Raw genomic sequence first — 25117 nt, forward strand, 5'->3', positions numbered from 1 at the left:
AGAGTAGTACAAAGAAGACGTTAAGATCCTGCAGTGGGTACATATTTAGTGTTAAAAATAGGGAAAGTACACAGCAGGATGAATTTAGATTGTGGATGAATATTTAATAATAGGCCATAAGGAGAGAAGGTTAAAATTAAATAATTTGCACTGTGTAAGTATCTGTTTTCATATCTGAAGTTTCACTGAAAGGCATCTGATGCATTTTGAGAGGTAGAGATAATCTGTGTATTTCATGCTTTCGATTTTCAGAAATCTCAGGGTTAAGCTAACATTTTGACATGGGTGCAAATTAACTGAATTTCAAGTAGGGCTGTGAGAGTTTATGGCGCTGATGAGAAAGATATTACAAAACAATTTCAGTCACTGATAAGATGAATTTGCTGCACTGTTATCTATAGCATTAAAATATAGACATTCCAATCATTTTCCCATTTTAAATTTCTGCTTTAATTAAGCCTGTTTGGGTCATGCACTGTTTAAAGTCAAGTAAGCAGACCTTTCCTATGCCCTGGCTAATTCAGATTGAATGTGAAGATAGGGCTGCCTTGGGCCCCGTATTGGAAATTTAGCCTGAAATCTGATTTACTCAGTCTCTCTGTGGGCCATTCATTCACTCTGCAGATTCTAGCATCACCAGCTCAGCCTCGATTTTCACACTTTCATAGAAAGTTTTATTTTACCTTTTGAAAGTAAGTGTGGAAAATCATTACATTTTGTTGTTAGGAGTAAATTCTAACTTGAAGCATTCTGAGGAAACTTAATTCTTACTTTTCAATTTTAGTTTCATTACATGAGGTCATCATATGCATATGTGTGTTGAATTGTGAAGTCAGCACCGTTTGTGACGTCAGTATATTGTTTGAGCAATTTCTGTCATTCTGAGTAAACATTTTTCTTGACTGGTGAAAGTACACAGTTACAATTCCATGAAATTGTGAGTTTCGAGCAAAATCACTTGGCCTACACATATTTTCATTCTGGTGAGATCAATTCCTGGCAAATTCCTATGAAGCCCTCAGGACGGAGTCAGCTGTTTCTCTAGGAAGGCTTTGTTAACGCTGAGACCTACCTGGATGCTCCCTCCTCACAATGCCTGTAGGATGTCCGCTGGGTTGCACTGTAATCTTTGAAGTGTGTTCTTCAGTGACCTGGTCACCTCTCTTGGACAGCCACCAGCACGTGTCCACTCTGCCTCCAGTGCCTTGCACCATGCACCCTTAGTGAATGTGTAGTGAGTGGATTACTCGAGGCATTGCGGGAGCACCAGGGTCCCTGCCCCTGAGAAGGCGGGAGGGCCGAGATCGCGGGCGGCCTTGTGTGCGGGGTAGGAGCGTGGGGGGACGGAGTCCTGGCGGTTCGTGTAGCCTTCCATGCTCGGGGGTGGGGTCTGCACCTCTGGCGCCCCCTCACCTGCTGTTGGCGCTCAGCTCCTGGTCTTCCGACGTTGCCCTCATCTCTGCTGGGAGCCTGCCCTTGCCCAGGACAGCAGTTACTGCCCGTCATCATTGGAGCGTCAGGTGCAGCCAACGCGTCAGCGCTCACCTCTTGGCCACCTGGGCTGCAGTCGGCGTGTGTCTCCACCTGCTCCCTTCTCGGAAGCACCACACTCTCCAACTCCATTTTCTGACCATTCCTCTGGCCTTGCTGTGGTCTCCTTTTCCCTTCTTCCTTAAGTGATGTCAGTCTCTCGAATTTTGTCTTCCACCCATTGTGCTCTTTTTACATATTCTCTCAGGGTAGTTCCTTGGGTTTTATGTGCTTCGTGTTGCTGAAGTCATCCAGGATTTATTGAGGGTGTGCTATGGGCCAGGTGTGACTTGTGTCCTGCAGGTGCCCTGTGAGTGAGCAGAACAGAAATCGCTGCCCTCCAGGAACACCTGTCCTCAGTCGCCCACTTACCTACTTAGGACTCGAGGACAGACCTCACCCCCCAGGCCGGAATGCGTTGTGGCGCTTCTGATATTGTCACCTGGACTTCCTGTGGGAACCTGCAGTTTTAACATGCAGAAGAGCGAAGGCTCCCGCCCCCCAGGGAGGGTGGATCTGCTTCAACCCCGGCTCACCACTGGCTCAGCTGGTATCTTATTACCTGTTAAGCCACCCTTGCCGCCTGTCTTCCATCACTCCCAAGTCAAGCTGCGATTCTATCCTCTTGCTTGAATCTGAGCGTGCTTTCTCCCACCACTGCTTCGGGCCCAGGACCTCGGCTCAGCAGCCTGCTGGGGCAGCCCAACCTGGCTCCAGGCCGCTGCTGGGGGTGCCGTCCTTCTGAAGGCAGGTGTGACCATAACTCGCTGTTAAGAGCACCCAGTGGTTTCCCCCAAGATGCAACCAGAAGCTTTTCAAGTGACGCGTGAGGCTCACCCACCCACTGGCTTGGGCCTGCTCCAGCTGCTGCTTCTCTTCGCTGGGGTCTAAGCTGCTTCTGTTTCCTTGCACGTGCCAGGCAGTTCATCATTTCATGGAGCCTGTGCTCGATGCTCGATGTTTCTCCTGCTTGGGGGTACTCTGTGCCCTGGCCCTCCCCTCCTTGAACGTGGCTTCTTCCGTCAACCCTGCTAATCTTCGAACCTTCCTGAGAGACCCTGTGTCCTCCGTGTGGCCCACAGTTGGGCCTCAGAGTCTGGCCCACAGTTGGCATCAGCGTTTGGTTCTGGAAGGAAGGAAATATCTGTGGGTCTTTGTAGCACCTGTGAGGGACTTCCCCCGCCACTGCCTCGCTCCTTTGAAGCACCCGGGGCACGAAAGCCCAGGCCGAGGCTCCAGTTCGGCCCTCCTGAGTGGCCCTTGCTCTGAGGCCTGTAGGCTGACTCACCAAGCCAAAAATAAAACTCAGAAGTCCAGTCTTGAACTGGTTATGTTTGGTCAGAGCCTTACTTGCATTGAGAAGGTAGCTTGTGACTCACAGTCTGAGTGCTTATTCATGTCACTAGTGATCTTTGAAAAGTTTTGCCCTAGACATTCTGTGTTATCTGAAATCTATCCTTTCACTTTCTAATGAGCACTCAGACACATTGATGTTTGATCAGGACTTGCAGACTCAGGTCTAAAATAAGGTAATTGTTCTAAGAATACTTTGAAGTCAGGAAGGGTTCCTAACCACTCACTATACTTTGCTTTTGTTACTGGGAAGCTGAAAGAGCTGGGTGAGGTTAACTATCATGCCCGTTTCCTGTCTGCATGGTAGAATTTTAGATGAATGCAAAATCTTTCCATATATTGTTTGTTTCAGATCCCTTTTAATTATTAAAGCCTTGCTAAAAGTTAAAAAATTAAATGTCTTGTACCCACATAGTTTTTTTTTTCCTTAAAGGTTTTTCTGGGTTTTGTCAGGTCATTGTTTTTCATATTTTCACAAGTAAGGAGAGTTACATTTTTAATGCGTATGTTAGCATAATAGACATTTCTGTCTCTGCAATAATGAGGTAATAAGCCTACGTCTTCTTTTACTTCTTCACAGGGCAGCCCGATGGATCCCATGGTGATGAAGAGACCCCAGCTGTATGGCATGGGCAGTAACCCTCATTCTCAGCCACAGCAGAGCAGCCCTTACCCTGGAGGTTCCTACGGCCCCCCAGGCCCACAGCGGTATCCCATCGGCATTCAAGGTCGGCCCCCCGGGGCCATGGGAGGCATGCAGTACCCCCAGCAGCAGGTTTGTGCTAGTTTTTACTCCACTTCCTCCCACACTTGCTCCTAGTGTTGTCTTTGTCTTTTCCTGTCTACTGAAGATTAGTTTTGAGACAGTTGGGAAGCATTTCACGGATTTTCTGCTTTTTAAAAATTTTCATAGTTTCTTGAAATGATCACAGGCACAACTGTTTCCCCATCTCTTTTAAAAGCAGGAAAAGTGAGCCTCTTAGAACTAAGTGGACACAGTTCCTATTCTATTTGAAAGATTGACCATGTCATCACTGTGCAGCAAATTGTATAGGTCGGAGCCCCAAAGTGAACTTGGCTTTCTAATATTTCTGATGGCAGACAGTGTCAGATTTTGAGCTGTGAATAATTTCTTAAGGTGAAGTTTTAAGTTACTTAAAGGTTTTTCTCATAAAGATGGCATCAGCTTAAGTTTTCTTTAGTCTGCCCCCAAATTATTTTGCTTTTATTTCTTGACGTATTTCTTCTGTATCTTCTGAAACAGATTTCTGTGTTTATTGTAAGAGAATTTCACGTGTATCACTTCTCTTAGGTTTGATGAGTTTTGTGCTTTTACATAAAACAAGCAAAAAAGACTTTCTGCTCTTAAAAAGAAAAATATTCTCCTTTTTCTCTAGAGTCAAATAGTTGGAGTTACCTTAAATGACCGTCTACCTTCTGGCAGTAGTAAGCCCTCAGTCTCTTGGACCCTGGAGAGTGTATTCTTGTAATGTTGGCCTGAGGAGATTCAGACTTGTTTCAGATTTAGTTACTAGAAACACCAGAAAGGCTGATGTGTACGTTCCCACACCAGGCCTTTAATCCAATAGTATACCAGTCTGATGCCCACCTGGGTGTTTTCCTCTTCCCAGATAGGTTATTCCAGAGTGCTACCAGCAGCCTGCTCCCGAGTCTCACAGTTGCTCTCTCTCAGGAAGTTCTTCTCTACGTTTGACCAAAAATCACTGTGGAAAAAACATGGAACTTTGGTTCTCTACAGTGGGTGTATGCTGTATCATGCTTTCTATGCTCTGTAGCTGTGTTGAAAGGTTCATGAATAACTTTCATCCTTTTAGAGACTGAAAATTGTCTTTCCTCTTTATCTTAGTTTCTCCTTCGGTGATACTTTTATTTTAAGGCGGTTGTAGGGGAAGATAGAAGCAGTTCAGCCTTTGAATCCCAGCTGTTGGTTCTTTAAGTGGTCTTCGTTCTTGTTAGAAGTACTCACCCCTTGTTTATTAAAGATGGTGTGTCAGTCACTCAGTCGTGTTCGACTCTTTGCGACCTCATGGACTGTAGCCCACCAGGCTCCTCTGTCCATGGAGTTCTCCAGGCAAGAACACTGGAGCGGGTGGCCATTCCCTTCTCCAGGGGATCTTCCCGAACCAGGGATTGAACCCAGGTCTCCTGCACCGCAGGCAGATTCTTTACGGTCTGAGCCACCAGAGATTGGCCACTCAGAATTCTAGCAGTCGCATACGTAATTGTACTTGAATTTTTTTTTTTAACATTACTCCTTTCTTCTAGTAATATTTTGCCACCTAGAGTAAAACTCTTTAGTTGAGACTGCTAATTATGAGGAGATAATTTGTAAATGATTGAAAAGTCAGGTGAGAGCTGTGATTCTCCCCCCCTTTTTTCTTTTTAAGTTTTAAAGCTAATTTCCCCATAGATGAGGGGAAGAAGGCCCAGGTAGGCAGCTGCTCCGGTCCTGATCACCAGCTGGTTTCGTTTGGGGCCGACAGTTGTGTGTGGGACTCTGGCCACAGGGGGCGAGCAGGGGCAGTGGGGCAGCGGGGGAGTGGAGGCTGCCCCCCCTCTTCTTGCACCTTCCTTTCTGCCATGTTTCCTGAAGGGAAATTTGGAGAATCATTTCAAAAGGAGCTCTTCATGGCAAGCTGCTGGATGAACGTTCTCCTCTGAATGAGTTAAGGTCTTTTTTTTTTTTTTAAGATTAATTAATTAATTTTAATTGGAGGATAATTACTTTACAGTATTGCAATGGTTTTTGTCATATAGTAACACGAATCCGTCACAGGTATACATGCGTCCCCTCCATCCTGAACCACCCCCCCCCCCCATTCCCTCCTGGTTGTCACAGAGACTGGCTTTGGGTGCCCTGTGTCATAGGTCAAACTCACACTGGTTCTTCTACATATGGTAACGTGTGTGTCTCTGCTGCTCTCTCCATCATCCCTCCCTCTCCTTCTCCCACTCAGTCCATAAGTCTGTTCTTGATGTCTGTGTCTCCTTTGCTGCCCGGCGTGTAGGCTCGTTCATACCATCTTTCTAGATTCCATATATGTGTATTAATACGGTATTTGTCTTTCTCTTTCTTGAATGAGTTAAAGTCTTGTTAGAAGTTTAAGACATTAGCTTATTTGGCAGTCCCAGAGTGGGAGTCTAACATTCTTCACAAGTATGAAGAATGATTACCTGGGAATATTTTTTTCATTGTTTTCTTCCCACATACGTAAGACTAAAAGTGGAGGGATGTAAACAGTTAGGTAGAATAACTGCAGTTTTCTTTGCCATTTTGTTTTATTTAATCCCCTTGGATCTTATATACTTTTTATTTATTTTATTTTATTTTTTTAAAATTTTTATTTATTTTTTTTCATTTATTTTTATTAGTTGGAGGCTAATTACTTTACAATATTATAGTGGTTTTTGTCATACATTGACATGAATCAGCCATGGATTTACATGTATTCCCCATCCCGATCCCCCCTCCCACCTCCCTCTCCACCCGATTGCTCTGGGTCTTCCCAGTGCACCAGGCCCGAGCACTTGTCTCATGCATCCAGCCCGGGCTGGTGATCTGTTTCACCCCTTATATACTTTTTAAATCCAGTAGCTCTTGGATTTATTTGAAGGGACAAATTGATAAAGATTACTCACCGATGTTTTAGCAAATTTTTAATTATGATTTTAGATCAGGTATTTTACTGCTAACCAAAAAAAAGCCTAATTCTGTTTAAGCACAGCTCTTTGTGATAATGAAAGGAAAATAGGGTATCTAGTAAGAAACTGAATGCCCTGGCTATCAAACTTCCATGTTTGGGAGTTAATCATAATCGAAAATTCTAAATAATCTGTATTGCTCTTTTACTTTTTCATTTAGTTATAGTATAGCTTTGAAATGACATATCTTATTTTGAAATCTAAAAGGCTAAAAAGAACTGCTAATGCATTTTTGAGTGTGTGTAACATTTTAAAGGGGAGTCATACAGCATAATACCAAGTTTATGTGATCAGATAGGTGTAGGCTAATTAATAGCTTTGGAAAGGAAAAAAAAAAACGGTGCAGGTTTTGGTGAAGGTTATTAGAGCACATTTATTTTGTTAGCTTTAGTCTGTGTTTGGTGAGGAATTTTCAGTGAGTTGCTTTATTCGTGAATTTTGGATAATTATAAATTTGGTCTGCAAACAAGGTCCTGGCATAGTGATTGGCTGCTGGTCCTTTCCATCTTCTCTTAGGCTAAGGCAATTGGCCAAGGATTGTTGTGGTCATGACTGCTGGTGTTCTTCTGGGAAAAAGTTGGAAGATAATGATGACATTGAGTTTTTATTGAGTGGACATCACCACCTAGGCATGACTTTACTTTGGACGACCTCCAAAGCTTTCTGTGCTTGGTTTGTGAACCTCTAATGAGCTGAATCCAGTTCATTTAATATTGCTCATATACTTCTGCAAAGGATTAAAATGCAGGAATTCAAGTTTGTAAATTGAGTTGCCCACTTACCAGCTGAGTGGTAAGTTGTCTTTGGCTCAGGGGTCACAGTTTTGATTCCTGGCTGGCATTCTATTCCTGTGATAGGAATTTTAAATGAGTATGTGTTCGAAAGAACCACAGTGCGTATGTGAAATTTAACATGCTGAGTATCACTGCTTACTTTTTATCTCTGAGAGTCAGGGGGAACTGGCCACTGACTGTTGGATTTTAGTATTAACCTAGTGATTCTTGATTTGTATGGTGATAATTTTATTTTTGAAATATACTCATGACTGGGTCTTTGAAGCATGACGTGATAATAGTACATCATTTTGGTGTTTATTAACTGGAACTAGACTTGTGGTCTTTCACTTGCTGATTCTCTCACATCATCAGGCAAATACATGGCTAAACAGATTAGTTTTGCATGGTGCCCTGGAAACTAGTCTACTTGGGTTTTTATTGAGCTGAGAGGGGAAATGAATTTTCTATGCCTCTGTGAAGAATGTTCTGCCTCTAGGCTCCTGGAATTCAAACCTGGGGATGGTTAACAGAAGTACACTGGTTGATTTCATCTAATACAGAGCTACATAGAGGATATATAATCTGTAAGGCTGCTAGAATCTGCTTCTGTTTTTTTAAACTTAGACACCAATGTGTCCTCTGCGGGATCAGGGATGTGGGTAAGCAAATGTTTTATTTCATTTTTCTTGTCCTTTGTGATTGTAAATGTATACATAGGCCTATGCTGACTTGCTCTAAAAAAGATTTTTCATAGAAATAGCACCAAGAAGAAATAGGTTACAGAAGCAAAGTTATATTTATTTGTGTCAAGCAGATTTCAATGATGTTGTCTGAGATTTTTCGAGAGTTATCAAGGGTTAATTGAATTGATATTTTAACTCTATATCTTGTTGCAGATGTTTGTATAACCTGATACCTGTGGAATTATAAAACCAACCCTGGAATTATAAAACAGGGAAAGAGAAAGAGGGCAGAGTGAGGGATTTTAAGTTCGTGAGTGCTTTTGTAATGGGAAAACATGACTTTTTAGTTTTTAAAAACACATGTGTATTGTGAAGACCTTTACAACAGCAAGACTATGGAGCATAATGATTGCTCCATACCATGGCAGATACCATGAAAGATACCATGGCAAAATTAAATAGAATTAGTTATTTTTGTTAAGGTGACCCATCTGCACTTACCACTTTCAATCTAAATAACAACTGAATTTAAAACTGAGGTTGTTTTGAAAAAGACTTTAAAAATGGATAGATGTTTTAATTTGTTTCTTTATCTTCTACACCCTCTGGATATGTATTTTGCTATGTGCTTGTGGAGTGAAACATTTATTTCAGAACATAAGCATTTTATTTGGTACCATCCTAACAGCCAAAACACTTCTTCCAGTGCAAATGTTTATTTTGGCAGCAGATGTTTCTAAAAGGAGACAAACATTACAATTGTTTGGCTAAAATAAATGTTTTCTTTGGGGTTATTAAGGAGCCAAGTGAGTTCTAGGATTCCCACCTGTGTTACTTTGTATTGTCAGTCTATTCTGGGAAAAAAATTGCTTTTTAAAATGTAGTTAAAATCAAAACATACTTTTAACTATATTTAAAAAAAATACAGTTTGATATAGTTTAAACAATGTTTCTGAGAAGTCAGGAAGAATGGAGTGATGAGGACTGGTAAAATTCTTAAAAACTCTAGTTTTCTGACATGAAATGTTCATTTATACTTAGTCTCTGACTCCTAAGCATGAATTCAGTGCGCCCCGTCACTTCAGCCATGTCCGACTCTTTGCGACCCTATGGACTTTAGTCAGGGCTTCATTTTGTTTTCCTCTCTAAAGAGTTTAGACCTCCTATATAAGGAGCATAATAGGGTGTGATAGGATGAGAAAGGAAGGCTTGACAGTGAAGTAAATGAAGGCTTAACATGATGGAGAGGAATGGGTGCCTAGTGTCTATTTTACATGCAGAGTCCTAATTTTTTTTGATAGTTCATATTCAGAGACACCTACCTGGACTAAATATACTGTAGTTTAGTCGCTGAGTCCTGTCCGACTCTGCACACACCATGGACTGTAGCCCACCAGGCTCCTCTGTCCATGAGATTTCCCAGGCAAGAATACTGGAGTGGGTTGCATTTCCTTCTCCAGGGATCTTCTCTACCCAGAGGTAGAACCCGTGTCTCCTGCATTGGCAGGTGGATTCTTTACTGCTGAGCTATCAGAGAAGCCCCAAGTGATCCACAGATTAATGTAATTTCTATAAAAATCCCACAAGATGTTTTTAAAATAGAGACAAGCACATGATAAAATTTATACAGAAAACCAAAGGAAAAATGGACATGGGAAGCTAAATCATTTTTAGAAAGTATAAAGAAGATAGAATTACATATATTAAACATGTATTTTACATGTGTAGATAAATACACATATAAACACACACCAATAAAAGAAGGTAAACTTTTGGGCTAGTAAAATAGTGAATGCTTTGAGATTTCTTTTGCTCTATTACTCACAGCATTTTTATATATGCATGTTTTGTACTAAGAGACTTGGAGCCAAGCTGTTTTGCTTGTACACCTGAAATGTTTGGAACTCTTTCAGTGGATTGCAGATTTATATAAATAATGGCCTTTTGTTGGCCACATTTTGTCTTGATTTCCTCACTTGTTCTTCATCAGTGAATATGAAGGTGTTTAAAGTTTACTAGCAAATACATTTACATCTCACATTTCTGCTTCCGAGGAGATAGCAGATGCTACTGTCTTTGATGCCAAAGTTCCCTGTAGATGGAGTTTTGTACCAAGAAAATATTTTTGAAAAGATCTGTAGGTATGGTAATTTTTATTTGTGCTTTAAAATTTAAATTTCTGGACTATATGGTTTTAGTTACTTCTTACATTGTAGTTGAATTTCAACATCGTGTAAAGCATTCAGTGTGACATTTTTAACAGGTATGTAAAAGAGATCACATTTTGTTGTTCATTCGCTAAGTCGTGTCTGACTCTTTGCAACCCCATGGACTGCAGCATGCTTTGGTTAAATATAAAGTTTTAAATCTTTAGCTTGTTTCCTTAAAAATGAGGAAAGACATGGTTTTATGCTTGAAAATTTAATGAGAAAATATGAAATGATTTCTCTTGTAGTTTGGAAAGCTACTTTTATATTAGGAAGTTTATACTGATATATATATATGTGTGTATATATATGTGTGTGATATATGTGCTTAAAATATATATGTATATTTTAAGCAGACTTTTATATTGTTCTAGAGATGCTAAAGGTTCTATAGATGTATAGTGTCTATTCTCTGCTGGTAGCTTATACCATTTTGTTATTTACATATGAGTCTATTGTTCCATATATAGACTTTAAACCTAAAATATCTGCTAAGCTTCTCTATTATACTTCTAGTTTTAGTTGTGAATCTTAAGTATATGTTTTAGGTAGCATTATAATTACTTGAATATATTCTACATAAATTTCGTTTATTTGCTTTCATCAAAGAAACAAGTATGATATTTATGTGAAAATTTAAACAGTTCAGCTAGCACTAACAGTTGATAGCAGTAAAATCAGCCAACCACGTTCTTTCACTGCTCCCTGAAAAACAAACAGTAGCAACAGAAACCCCAGAAGATAAATTGAAAGTTAAACTCTGTGGCACAGCCTAGGCCATCGGTTCTCAACCACTGTCCAACAGTACAAGAATTATACACCACTGAGTGAGCGCGCGTGTGCACATATGCACCCAACCCTTCCACCCCCCATTTAAAGCCTCTCAGGATGTATGCCCATATCAGTTGCAGCTGAATATAAGCGCTTCCTCCTTTGCTGGTTTTCTGAGCTCCACAGGTGACTGCCCTGTGCAGCTGAGGTGAACAACCAGGTATCAGACAGAGAACCCAAAGCAGCTTCCTGACCTGCAACTGTATTCGATGGGTGCTCCTTCTCTAGTCCTCCTCCAGTGAGTCAGAGACTCGCAACTGCTGAAAGGGATAAAGAACCAGGAGTTGGGACACCTGAGTCCTTGTTGATTAAATGCTCCATCTGTGTGCAATATTGGAAAAATCTGTATCTCAACTCACTCTGCTCATCCGCTAAGTGGTTCTGACTATAAGATTTCCCAGCTTGGATTTTCCTTTTAAAATAATCATAAGTTAATGTCTTTTTGTTTTAGTTTTGGATTTTGGAGTCTTGTCGTTTCAGATAGTCTTCTGAAATTTATGGGTTGATGCTTGACAGGTTGTATTAATACAACTACTAATGCAAATTCTTTAAAATTCTTTCTAAAGAAAGTTATATCTTCTTCAAAGATTAACAAATTGTTGTAATCAGTACAGTAAATTATTTTCTAACTATTTTTAAAATGAAAATTTTCTCAGTGAATACCTGATGTGTGTTAGATATGTAATTTAGATATGTAAATTTTTTTTTTAGTATGTAGAAAATCTTAAGATTGAGATGCTTGCTTTACTTGGAACCACAAAAAGAAGCAAAGAGAGAGCCAGTAATTACTTACACATTTTACACATTATAACTTTCTAAGTAGTTCTGAAAATAGTATATACTGTACAACATTGGGATAAACTGTAGCAGTGAATTCTAAATAGAAATAATAAGTGTTAAAAGGTTTGTTCTCTGCCATCCCTTTAACTCCTCTTTAACCTCCACGAAGAAGAGTTGGATGGCTTTGTTTTTTTTAAAGCAGGTTTTTTTCATAAGGGTAAAAGAAGTCTTTTAAGCCCCGGGAAGAAAGTGAAATTCTTCCTGGTAAAAGAGTTGTTTATGGCAGTGTGATTATTTTTATATGCAGCACATTTATTAAGGCCATTTGCCCTTAGAGTTTTGAAACATCTGTAAAAGTTAAAACTGTAGTTGTGAATGGAACTAGAAAAAGACGTTAGTAGAAAGAGAGAAGAGAAGAAGGATTGGTGGGAGCGTAGAGGGAAGAGGGGAGTCAGAGAAGGAGCAGGAAGCTGCAGGAGTCTTGATTCTCTCAGGGAGGCTGTGGATGCCTCACTAGCGTGGGGGACCTTGCTCCGTCCAGGTTTCTCTGATCTCAAGAGGAACTCTCTGCGTGAGCCAGCTGTTAGAAAGTTCCTGGACACTCTGGAGCTGGGGTTTGAGTGTGGTTAGTGTGTATATATAACATGAACATCCCTTGCCTACTAATAAAGCCCTAAACTCAAACTCCGTAACAGTCTACAGTAGCAGGCGTTACCCAGCTCCCCATTTCCCAGATACTTTTTTTGTAGGGGGAAGAAAAAAATCTAGAAAACAGATTGCCCCAAAGATTGAGCCAAATTGGTCTCCCTTTATTGGTATTAAATCATTAAAAGAATACTTAAAACAACTACCAAACACATCAGTAGAACTGGCTCTTCACGGTTAGTCAAAGGCACCACCTTTGTTCTAAGAAACATCAAACATTCAGAACCTCAAAGTAAGTTGAGTAGCAATAGCAAAAAAAAAAAAAAAATTATTGGAATTAAAATGCAAAACATCTATCAATGCTGAGGTAATTAAGGTTTACTTAATGGCCCTGAGACTGAAAAAAAGTCTAGTTCTGCCTGGATGGTTGTAGGAGCTGGTCCCAAGGAGGGCTGGGGAGATGTCTGCTGGGAAGGGAACATCAATTTGAGACTGAGAAGAGGACTACCAAGCAGAGAGTTCCCAGCACTGAAAGTAAAGAGTTCCTTTCTCTTGATTTTATCACCATCATTGCTGCCAGAGAGAACTGAAGAAGAGATAAGGGTCAGAACAGCTGCTGGTCTGTGGGCCTCAGAATACTTCCAGAAAACAGTCAGCCAGGAGGGAAACTTCCCTTCCCTTTCATTACTCTGCTACTTTGAAATTTCCAATAAGATTTTGAGATATCCCAATAATCTGCATATTTGCATCTTTGGAGGTTCTTCCCAGCATTCTGGGCTTCATAAAGAAACATGACTTCCCTTCTCTGCTTCCCACCTGTATGTCCCTTGCCACTGGTCAGCATCTCAGAGATGAGAAGACCTCATTCCCTGGTAGGTGGCCAGATTTTGGTGGTTGGGGAGGTGAGGAAAGACCAGAATTCCCTTCCACGTGCACTGGGCTGCCAGAGAGCTCCCTTCCGTGTGCGCTGTTGGCTCTGACTGAGCTCTCCCCCATTCCTCTTCCTTGCTGGCTTCAGAAATAAAGGGAGGAAGGAGGGGTAACGTGTGACGTCACTGGCCCCGTCTTCACGACATCAGGTGTATCTCAGCACGGAAGTCTGAGGATGGCAGGTTGAGGACATTCTGCTCACGCGTGCAGCAGGTCACAGAGTGATAAAGTACAGAATGAGCAGTGAAGCAGAGGGGTCTGGGGGGTGTTCAGTTCTGACCACTGCTGCCCAGAGCTGCAGAAGTGGGGCAGCCGGCAGCATCCAAGTCAAACCGGCTGTGGTCAGTCCATCTGGATGAGTTTAAGTCCTCTGGGGGCATCCTAGCTGCAAAGGAGGCTGTGGGTTTGAGTTCTGAATTCAAAACTTGGGGGCAGAGCTTTTGGTGGTGAAATCTTTGTGGAGAACTCTTGACAGTTCCAAAGGCTCTCCTGTGTAAAGAAATACCCACTCCCCCTCCTCCTACAGTCTTCCTGACTCAATAAATGGCAGCTTCGTGCTTCTGCTTCGCTTGCCCAGACCAAAACTTCACAGTCATCCTCTCTTCCTCAGCCTTTCAATCTGTTAAATAATCCCACTGCCCTTTCTTTTAAAATAGATCCAGGAACTGAGCACTTCTCCCAGTCAAAACCTCGAGGGCTCCCTTCCTGGCCAAACCCCATCTCCCATCGGGTTTGTCACAGTGGACTCCAGAATGGTCCATTTAGAGGGTGCACTTGGCCTTGCCTTTGTGACTCCCCTCTTCCCTCAGGGTGCCCGTGGCTGCACGCCTACCCGCCACCCCTCGAAACTCCAAACCCCGTCTTTCCACTATGTCTTTGTGTTGCTTCTTTCTTTGGCCGGTTCTTTTTTGTAAATCACGCTATTTCAAGCTTTCTGTTCAAAGGCACGTTAATTTGAGATGCCCTCTCGGACTTACTCCAGTGAAAGCACACACTCCTCCCATCGGGCCACTCCTCTTCCTCCCTGGTGCTCACCGAGCCCTCCCCCTCGGTGGTGCTCACGGCACTGGGGCGCTCCTCCCCCTCGATGTTGCTCGCTGCGCCGGTGGTGCTCCTCCCTGTCCGTGGTGCTCACCTAGCCGGGGCCCTCCTCCCCCTCCGTGGTCTCACGGCGACGGTCCTCCTCCCCCTCCATGGTGCTCACTGAGCCGGGGTACTCCTCCCTCTCCGTGGTGCTCCTCCTCCTCCGTGGTGCTGTTCCTCCTCCTCCGTGATGCTCACCGCGCCGGGTTGCTCCTCCTCCGTGGTGCTCCTCCTCCTCCGTGGTGCTCCTCCTCCTACGTGGTGCTCACCGCGCCGGGTTGCTCCTCCTCCTCCGGGGTGCTCCTCCTCCTCCGTAGAGCTCACTGTGCTGGGGTGCTCCTCCCCCTCTGAGGTGCTCCTCCCTCTCCGAGGTGCTCCTCCCTCTCCGTGGTGCTCACCAGCAAGCGTGGCTGCCCTCGTTAGGACAGAATCTCCAGATGGCAGGGGCTGGGTTTTGCCCGACTGTAGCCCATCGTCTTCCCCAGTGATTCAGTGATAGGAAAAGCCCTGCCTGCCAATGCAGGAGACATGGGTTCAATCCTGGGTCAGGAGGATTCCCCTGGAGAAGGAAGTGGCAACCCACTCCAGTATTCTTGCCTGGAAAATCCCACGGACAGAGGTGAACTGCAGTCCACGGGGTCACACAGAGCTGGACACGACTGAGCGACTGCACAACAGCCAGCCCATCGTCTAGAGCAGTTCATGGCACTTCACAAACATTTCCAAACCCCTGGAGGGAAGAATTTGCAGAATTGTAGTAGCCTCTGGCCAGTGAAGACAGTGGACCCCAGTGCCGAGAGGTGCAAGCGAGGTTAGCAGCGCATCTGCCCCCTGAGCCCGGCCGGGGGCGGGGCGCAGCGCCGCCTCCCTCGTGTCCACCTGAGCTCGGGGCCCAGGTCCTCTGCTGACCAGGTCGGAAGCCCGCCGCCAGCCTTGGAGCTGTCCTTTTAAACCTGGGTTTTAGACTTCAGAGGAGGTTCCAGAGGCTGGTGTCCTGCTGTTGCTTACTGCACTGTACGTAGTGCGGGGTCTGCCCTCCTCTGGCTGGTGCGCGCCCCTGGACGGGGGTGGAGACAGTTGCTCCCTGACTGCGGGCGGGGTGCCGCCCCTCTGGATTCCGGGGTGCTGAGTGTGCTGCTCCAGCGGGGGCAGGCAAGCAGAGATTGCCCCTCAGAGCCAGACTGGTGCAGGTGTGATGCGAGCTCAGCTCTTCCCCCTAACCCTGCTCATCTGACAGAGCTTATTGAGGGATACCCGACCCCCCCCCCCCCCCCCCCCCGCCCCCCATAGTTAGGATGCCGTTTATAGAAAACAGACGTTTTCCGGTAGGGATTTACTGCACCGCCGGAGGGAAGAGAATTCCTTTCCATTGGAGGCAGAACTCTGCTCTGGATGGTGGAAGTACGGGGGTTGCGAAGTGGTGGGGGGAACATTTTACATCCATGCTTAGATGGGATTTGTGTAAAAGTCAGTGTTTATTCCTGGAAAAAAAGCCTTAACTGTGACATTTTAGTTCTCCCTAAGTGGAATTGATAAAAGTTGAACTCACTATGCTTAGTAGACATGCTTTAAAGGGCCAGAGCCATTTTCTCAGAAGCTTAGTTAGCTTTCAGAAAGGCTGTCTTGTCCGCAGAGATTTGGAGCTGCAGCCTGTACACCCACCCTGCACTGTGGCTTGTTCCAGGAAGCGGGAGGTCGTGGCTGCACATGGAATGCAAGTACACCTCGGAGTAAAGAAAGGTGATTTAGATGGAATTAAAAAAATCATTGCCATGCACTTTATTCTAGTTGAGGATGTATACTCGGTAAGAACATTTTCACTTTTAAGGAAGGTCAGGGATTACTGGTCTCCCCCTGCCCCCAGTTAGCATCGTCATCTTCCTGGGCCCATTTTGCTATTATCATCATGGGAGATGGTCACGAGGTGACAAATAGCAATTGTGGTGCAGTTATTATACTAAATACCTTTGCATTCTTGTTGTTCATTCGCTCAGTCGTGTCTGACTCTGCAACCCCATGGACTGCAGCACGCCAGGCTTCCCTGTCCTTCACCATCTCTTGGAACTTGCTCAAACTCATGTCCGTTGACATGGTTTAATTCTTGGCCATGCTTCTATTTATCTCCATTTAAAAATTGCTATTAATAACAATAGCTTGGGTTTCTCAGGTGGTCCTAGTGGTAAAGAACCTGCCTGCCAATGCAGGTGAGGTAGGAGATGTGGGTTCAGTCCCTGGGTTGGGAAGATGGCCTGGAGGAGGGCATGGCAACCCACTCCAGTATTTTCACCTGGAGAATCCCAGGTGAGATTGACAGGTGGACAGAGGAGCCTGTCGGGCTGCAGTCCATAGGGTCGCAAAGAGTCAGACACGACTGAAGCGACTCAGCATGCAACATTTGTCAGGGCTGGTTCTCTGTCAGGCACTAGTTTTCTTGCTTCACATACATTAACTCAGTCCTCATGATGGCCTATCAAGGTAGATGTTAGGATCCTCAGTTTATAGATGAGGAAACAGAGGTCAGAGAGAGATTCATTCATCAGGTTCAAATCGAGGTGCCTATTGAGCGGTACAGCACGGACTTCAGATTCTTGGCTCTTGAACTCTGGGCCCGTGCTGGCGCTACATTTTATGATACTGGTGAAACTGGAGTGGTTCTCATCACTGAGACTAGGGTTCATTTGACTTCTTGAATAATAAGACATTATAGTTAAGGTAGCTCCTTTGACATTGCATATTAGTTTCATGGAATGTCCTTTGTGAGTTTTATCAAGTTGAAAACTGAATGTTACCTACCATGTCTATCACACTTAGAATTTTTTTTTTTGAATTGAGATCAAATTCACATAACATAAAATTAACAGTTTTAAAGTGTACCATTCGGTGACAGTCAGTACATTCACACCATCACCTTTCTGTTAGTTCCAGAACATCTCTGTCATTGCCACAAGACCCCCTGTACCCATTCAGTGTCTTCCGAGTTCCTCCTCTTTCTCGGTCCCCTCCCCGTGACAACCACTACCTTGCTTTCTGTCTCTGTGGATTTACCTGTTCTGACTATGTCATATAAATGGAAGCATACAATAAGGGTCCTTCTGTGTCTGAGTGCTTTCAGGGATCATCCCAGCGGTAACAGGTACTGGTGCTTCAGTCCTTTTTTTGTCTGAATGTTACTCTACTATGTGGATAATACCACATTTTATTTATTCATTCATCTATTGATGGACATTGGGTCATTTCCACTTTTTTGCTATTGTGTATAGTGCTATTATCAACATTTGTATACAAGTATTTATTTGAATGCCTCTTTTCAATTCTTTTGGGTATATACCCGGGAGAAGAATTGCTAAGCCGTATGGTAATTGTATGTTAAACTCTTTTAAGGAGCTGCCAAACTGTTTTCACAGCAGTTGTACCATTTTACATTAGAATCGCAGGATTTTAGCCCTGATCTGTTCTTCACTGAGGCCAGAGCGTCTTACCAGACCCTCTCCATATATCACACAGTTCTCATCAAATCTATGAGGGAGGTAAAACTACTTACTTTGCCTGTGGGGAGACAAGAGTGGTTAGGTAGCTTGCCTGAGATCATACAAGCATTAGTTGAGAATTCTGCTTTTCCTAATTTAGGTAGATGACCTTAAAGACCACCTAGCCCAGGGTGTGTCTGTGTTCCACTAGTGTTAGGCAAGATCATTTTGGGTGGCATGTATATACGGCATTCAGTAATCCTGGATTGTATAGTAAGAATTCTCTTGTCCATATTGTCTTTCTTTTGAACTGAGATGTGTTGTAATACCGTTACCAAACTTCATGGCTCCCCCTTCCCTTTCTTCATTTTCTAAAGAATAGGCCTCAGTCTAAAAGCCTTGGACAGGCATCAGTATCTGATTAGAAAGTAATCAAAGTGTATTGTCTTTATAATACTTAGTTTTGTGATCTCCTGTTTATGACAAATAATACTGGTTTTCTATTTATGGTAGTAAACACAAAGTTTTCTTTTAAAATAACTTGAATTAAAGTGATTACTGAAAAAGCTCAGCTCATGCTATAAGTTGAGTTTACACACGTCCAGGTTAGCTCAGCGTACACACATTGAGTGTCTTCCACGCTATACTCGGCACTGGGGAATGTAGATGACCACATTCAGGTCTTTGTTCCTGAGACACTCCGCAGAGAGCTAAGTTGAGCAGTGTGTAGCGAGTGCAGGTACTGATGTTTAACCCCGGCACTATGGCAACAAGGAGAGTGCACTGGGCTATCACTGGGTGGGGACAGGAAGGGGGAAGTGGGCATAGTGTTAGATTATGGGTGTGAATACAGACCAATTCTAATTATAACAGGTCCCTGCATATGTGCTCAGTCATGCCCGACCCTTTGCAACCCCATGCACTGCAGCCCACCAGGCTCCTCTGTCCATGGAATTGTCCAGGCAAGAACACTGGAGTGGGTTGCTACTTCCTTCTCCAAGGGATCTTCCCGACTCATGGATCGAACTCTAGTCTCCTGTGTCTCCTGCATTGGCAGGTGGATTCTTCACCACTGTGCCACCTGGGAAGCCCATAAGAGGTCCCCACTGGATTTTAAAAATTGGTCTTTTGGATTCAGATAAATACCATTATCTCATATGCATGCTCATTAGTTTTCTTTTTTTTTCTTTTTTTGATTTATTGAATTAAGAGAATATTATCAAGATCCTTAATGGTTTGTTCACTTAATGTCACCAGACGTTTATTGGTAACTATAGGGAAACTCAAGATGCTCAAGGAAAGCCATGTGTAGGTATTTAGACAAATGTGTGCTGAGTACATGTAGTAGATTTGGGTAACAGGCTCCAGGAATGCTAAAGCTGCGTGGGGGAGGGGAGATGACTTCCTGGAGTAGGTGCATTAGACCTGGACATTGGAGTAGGAGTTCGCTGGGTCTGGAAAAGAAAAGCAGGGGTGCTTCTCAGTTCAGTTAGGCTTTAAGTGATCTTTTAGTGAAATTTACAGATTTTTTCCACATTTTAAGTACAAGCATAGATTCTAACTTTTATTTTTTCTTCTCATGCTCCCAAATTTTCCTTTCATCTTTGCGCATCTTGGTGCCTTGATGGATCAGTTTAGAAAGTACCAGGGCTCCTGCATGCAGGCTGGCTGGATCTTGTTTGATTTTTAAGGGAAGAAACTGTCTCTCCATGGTTAGGCTTCCAAAAATGGAGAAGACTATTAAAATAAATGTCTCAAGAGGGGATGGAAACATAGAATTGTTTTAATAAGTAGACCTTTTAAAAATGGCCTATGATTTCTATTGACCTTATTTTCTTATGCCTCAGAGATTATGCAAAACTGCATCTGTATCATACAGTTAATGCCTCTGTGGCAGTTTATACTCAAATAGTGAATATTCGCCTGTGCAGTCTACATTGCAGATGAATTTTGCTTTTAGAATAGGAACCTGCCAAAAATCTCAAGTAGTATTCAGATAACATAATTAGTACTCCAAACTTTAATTCTGGTGTGTTTTAAACGATGATATGGAAATATATAAAGAAGCTAAGTTTTGAATAAAAACTTAAATATTGTTTATTTTCCTCCTTAAATGAGTTTACTACTTGACTTTCATGTTCGTCTCTGACCTCTGCTTTATAAATAGGAGTGTAAAAAACTGCATCTCATCAGTTTTTCTGATTATTGTCAATTTTATCTGTTATTATTGGACACGACTGAGTGACTAACACATTGTCCTAATAACATATTAATAGATAGCATATCTTTTCTTGTTTTTTTATTACTGTTTTTATTAGTATTCATTGCATTGTTTTTATATTAATGACAAGACTGGCCTTAAGTGATTATTAAAAATTAGTTACATGGAAATCCAGAGCAACATAGGAATTAAATCAGATGATTTCTTTTCAAGGTAAAGGTGGAAGGGATGACTTACCTTGCTTATATTACCTTCCTTATAATTCTAATATGATTATGGAAAGTTGAAAATCCTAGTGAACCCTAGTGGCCCATCTGCCATTTGGAAACCTGAATATGAGCTTAGGTTTTGGCTTCTTTGCCAGATATGCACGTTTCAAACACTCCTACAGATAACATATGGTTGTCATAGCCAGCAAATTATTTATAAAGATTATATTAAGAAGGAAATCAGTGTCAGTGTCAGCTTTTGTGAAATTTCCCTTGTTCCCATTGCAGTTTTACTTTAGTTTGGTCTTGTGCATGGACCATGGGGTCAGCCTGATTGGCTGGGCAATGCAGCTGAGCCCAGCAATCTCTTCTTAATGAATTATCATATTCATTCTGAAGGATCTTTCTTGTTTGTATTTAAAAAAATGCAACATGCTTTAAAAAATAATCTCACAGATATTTAACGCTGGTTGAACATCTGGGTACAAATGAGGAGTATTAAAGAGGATCTGCAGGGTGCTTCTCCCTCAATGTAAAGGACTTGCCATTGAGGGGCTCACAGTCTAGTAGAGGAGACATCTAAATGAAAAATTGAAAAGTTTCCTCAATATGTGTACACAGTTTAAAGAATAGTATTATAAGGCTTCTTGAGAAAAATACCAATCTCTCTTTGCCCATGAGTTTCATTATCTGGATGCATCTATTTTTAACTTGTAATAATTTATTCTGGTCTTTAAATCCATTTCTAAATGACATGATTATGATGGTATTTTTTCTTTTTTTCAAATTTAGACTGTATCTATTAATTTTACTATGTAAAAGTTAACTCTTTTACAGTCTTGCCTTAAAATTCCATTTCTGATACCATTAAGGCTGAATCAATATTCATTGTTTACATTAGTAAGACTCAATAAAATGACTGTCTTTAGTTGAGACATGAACTATGAATATAATTCCTTAATATACAGCTTTTTGTTATCCTGGAATTGATAATTGCCTCACTGTTTTGTTTTTGAAAAGTGTATTTATATATATCACCAAATGATCTTCATCTGCTGATAGAACTGTACAGGTCCTCTCAGTAAGGTGGACCACATGAATTAATCATGTCTGTTCAATGTTTTTCGTGTTCTTGGATGCCCACCCTCCTTTGAATAGCTGTTTTATATTTGGAGAAATGCCTTACATTGACAAACTCAGCTTCTGCAGTTCAGAACTCAAATTCATAGCTTCCCTTGCAGCTAGGATGCATTCAGATGACTTAAATTCTTTCAGTTAGACTGACCATGGCAGATTTTGATCTGGAATGAAGCTTGTTGCGTATTTCCAAATTTCTGTGACTTTGGGAAGCAGTGGTTGTGTCCCCAGTTAGAATGGGAATCCCTGTGCCTTATTCTCCAGTACGCCAGTACTCTCATATCTTGCTGCATATGTGTGGTAAAATTTCCCTTAACCATCATTCTTAGAATGACTTTGGCCTGAATCCATGTCTTTGTGTATTTCCTCATTTTAGTGGCTTATATTCTCCAGTACCTGGACGAGGGCATGGCAGCCTGCTCCAGTATTCTTGCCTGGAGAATCCCCATGGACAGAGGAGCTTGGCGTGCTGCAGTCCATGGGGTCACAAAGAGTCGGACACGACTGAGCGACCAAGCGCACAGCACAGCACGTTCTCCGGCAGCTCCTTAAGAAGGGTGCGGGAGAGGAGAGTTTCCCTGCGTGTCAGAAAGGCGTGTTTTCTATCACTATACGTGATTGGTTGGTTGGTTGAGAACAGAACTCTGGGTTGGAAATAATTTTTCTTTGTGAGTTATTGTGTGATCTCTAATTTTCTGTTGAGAAATCTGTGCCTCATCCTTTTTATGTCACCTATTTTTTCCTCTCCGGTGACTTTAAAAGCTTATCTCTCTGATTCTAAAATCTTGATGAACCCTGGAGCTGAGATTTTTCTGTTCATTTTGCTGAATCAATCCAGTGTGAAACTCAATTCTGGGGAGTTTTGGGAGGGAGGGCTGCCATTTCTTTGACAATTTCCTCATCTTGATTTTCTCTGTTCTGTCCTGGAACTGCTCTTAGTCGAATGTTAGAAACCCTGGATTTGTTTGTTTATTTATTATTTAATTCTTTACATTTTAAACCTCCCCTTCTATCCTTTTTCATCTCTTGGTATTTTTTGTTGTTGTTGTTGTTGTTCTATTTCCTGGTAGATAGTCTTAGTTTGTTTTCCGGCCCTTCTGGTGTGTGTTTTTTTATTTCTGTTTTCATAGTTTCACTTTCCACAAACTTATTTTTGTCTAAACTGCCTTTTTTGAAATACTGTCTTATTCTACTTTTCCTGGATGCAGTCGTTTATCTCAGTGGAAATCATTTTAGGATCTTTGTTTCTGAAGGTTTGCTCCATGGTGTTCTTTGTCTGTTCCTTTGAGTCCTTGCTGTCCTTACACTTTGCTGTCTTGCCCGTAGGAGCTTTTCTTGAGTCATCTGTTGTTAGCAGTTTGGTGCCGTGAACAGAAAACTGAGAACTGATGGAAAGATCTGTGTGCTCACACAGGCTTGTCCACTGCGGGCCCTTGTTGATGGGGAGGGCCTCACCCCCTCAGATGTTGTCATCTGGATTCACCCCTCCCTGCAGTAACTCGTCCATAGAGGGAGTCGAGGCATGTGGAGGCTGAATGTGTGTGCGTGTGCGTGTGCATGCGTGTTTTCCGTTTAATCCTCTCTTTTCCAATGACTCCTCTCTACTGCCAACCCCTCCAGATGGTGATCCTCTTGACTTCTGACAGGACTGGGGTGGGGATTAGGAAGGGGGGCTCTGAAGACTCTTTGCAGATACTTCACCCAGCCCCCTGCCACCCTCTGATTCTGAGTCTTTGGGGTTCTGAGCTTTAATTAGTTTGCTTCTTATCCTCTCACCTAGAACAAATTAAAACTTTAATTATCACTTGTCTGTCCGCTTTACTCCTTTCCAGAAATTTTTTGACCTCTCTTATCTGCTACCGTCTCATCTTAGGTGTTCTTTGTCCTTGTGGGTTTATAGTTTAAAACAATTCCTTTACTCGTATGTTAGTGGGGTTCTACGAGGGGAGTCGAGACAAACAGGATTGTTTAACCTGATGTGTTTATTGCAAGTCTCTAGGAAGGCACCTTTAATAAAGCAGTTTTCGTGCTTACAATCTGTTGTGAACTTGGGAGGTTTTCACAGTGCGCTGCCTGGTAGTGCAGTGGGCTGCAGCGGCTCCGGGGGCCTGTGGACTGAGAGTAAACTATGAATAAATGAGTTGGACACAACTGGAGTGCCCTCCGGTTGGCATGGCGCCTGGCCTGAGGAGCCTGTGTGAGGCGGGGTGGCCTTTGTTTAAATTAGCCAGGAAAAGCCTCCTGGAATTCAGGAAGTGCTGCTCAGGGGAAAAATGATCTCCCCAGCTGTGTTTAGGATGGAGTGAAGGGGAGGTCGGAAGTAGGAAGGCCAGTAAGGCTCTCATGCCAGCCAGCGGAGTGATCGTGCCCCGCCCGGATGCAAGCTCCAAATGAAGAGGAACCGAGAGGGAGAGTCTAGTTGAGAAGGGTGATACAAAAGGGGGGAAAAAGTTGGAGATTAATTGCATGTGACAGCAGACATTTTAGTGACACTTAGGTCAAAGATGATCCTGGTGTTTTCGGTTTTAAGGATATATTGAATGTGGATACATTCGGTAATAAAATTATTAATGCCAGTCTACAAGTAGGTAACATTCTTCTGGTTGCACTGTGCTTTTAAGACGGGGATAAGAAGGGCAACTTAAGTTTAATTTTGTAAAGCTTATATTTAGAAATAAACTCTTGACTGTAGTTCTGGGCCCGTCCACATTCTGGGTGCTGTCTGTGAGCAGCAGCCCCATCCCCACGCGCACCCTGGGAGCCTCCAGAGAAGCCCATCAGTGCAGCGTTAAAGAGAAGTGGCGGTGCTTTCGGCCCCACTTACCTGCCCCCATCTTATCGCATCACCGCACAACTCTGTTTTCAAGACGGAGAGTGGGAATCATGACCAAGACTTCTGACAGCCTTCAGTTCTCGAAGAAAAATGAGACGATTGAAAATCTTACTGTTGCCGATGTTTCACATGCAATTGTTAACAATAAAGGATGAAACTAAGAGAACTTTCTGATTAATACTTACTTATCTAGAAAATGACGTTGACCGTGGTGGCGTGATCCCTGAGTCCTTGGGCATTCCGCTGTGATCTGGCTGCCCTGGAGTTCCGTCTGAGGGAACAACTTCATGGTATCTGTGTATGTGGCCCAGTGCCAAGACCAGTAAGCAACTGAGAGCAACAGCAGCAAACTGTTAGGGTAATTATAACAAAAGTCAAGTTGGTGGCCTTACGTGTCAGGAATAAAAAACAAAGAGTCCAGTTTGTTTGGCCAGTGCCTGATGTTCGCATTGCCGTTTATTTAACTGTACATATGATCTTTCAAAGGGACTGTGCTTTTTCACAATGAAATCTCTGCCCACTTTTATCAGCTTTCACAAATGTAATCTTTTTATGCCTCCATCACTATTAAAACACTGATCAGTAATTAGGGTACTTTCGGGAAAAGTCTTCCATGTCGACCACCATCCGGGCTGGAGGTGGTGGTTATTCTTCTCTGAACATTTTGGTGCCCTGGTGTTGGCCTCATCCTCAGGCCCCCTTGAGTTAA

General features: G+C 42.8%; 1 protein-coding gene across 1 annotated transcript in view; it reads left to right on the forward strand.

Annotated features, from left to right (window-relative positions):
* ARID1B (AT-rich interaction domain 1B) overlaps nt 1–25117 on the forward strand; it is a 416979-nt gene that overhangs the window by 50926 nt on the left and 340936 nt on the right. Inside the window, exon 5 of the mRNA XM_061130238.1 lies at nt 3464–3658. Within this exon, the coding sequence (XP_060986221.1) occupies nt 3464–3658 (195 nt within the window). The remainder of the gene's footprint in view (nt 1–3463; nt 3659–25117) is intronic.

The sequence above is a fragment of the Dama dama genome, chromosome 26 (assembly GCF_033118175.1).
Source record: "Dama dama isolate Ldn47 chromosome 26, ASM3311817v1, whole genome shotgun sequence".
In the NCBI taxonomy this organism is placed as follows: domain Eukaryota; kingdom Metazoa; phylum Chordata; class Mammalia; order Artiodactyla; family Cervidae; genus Dama; species Dama dama.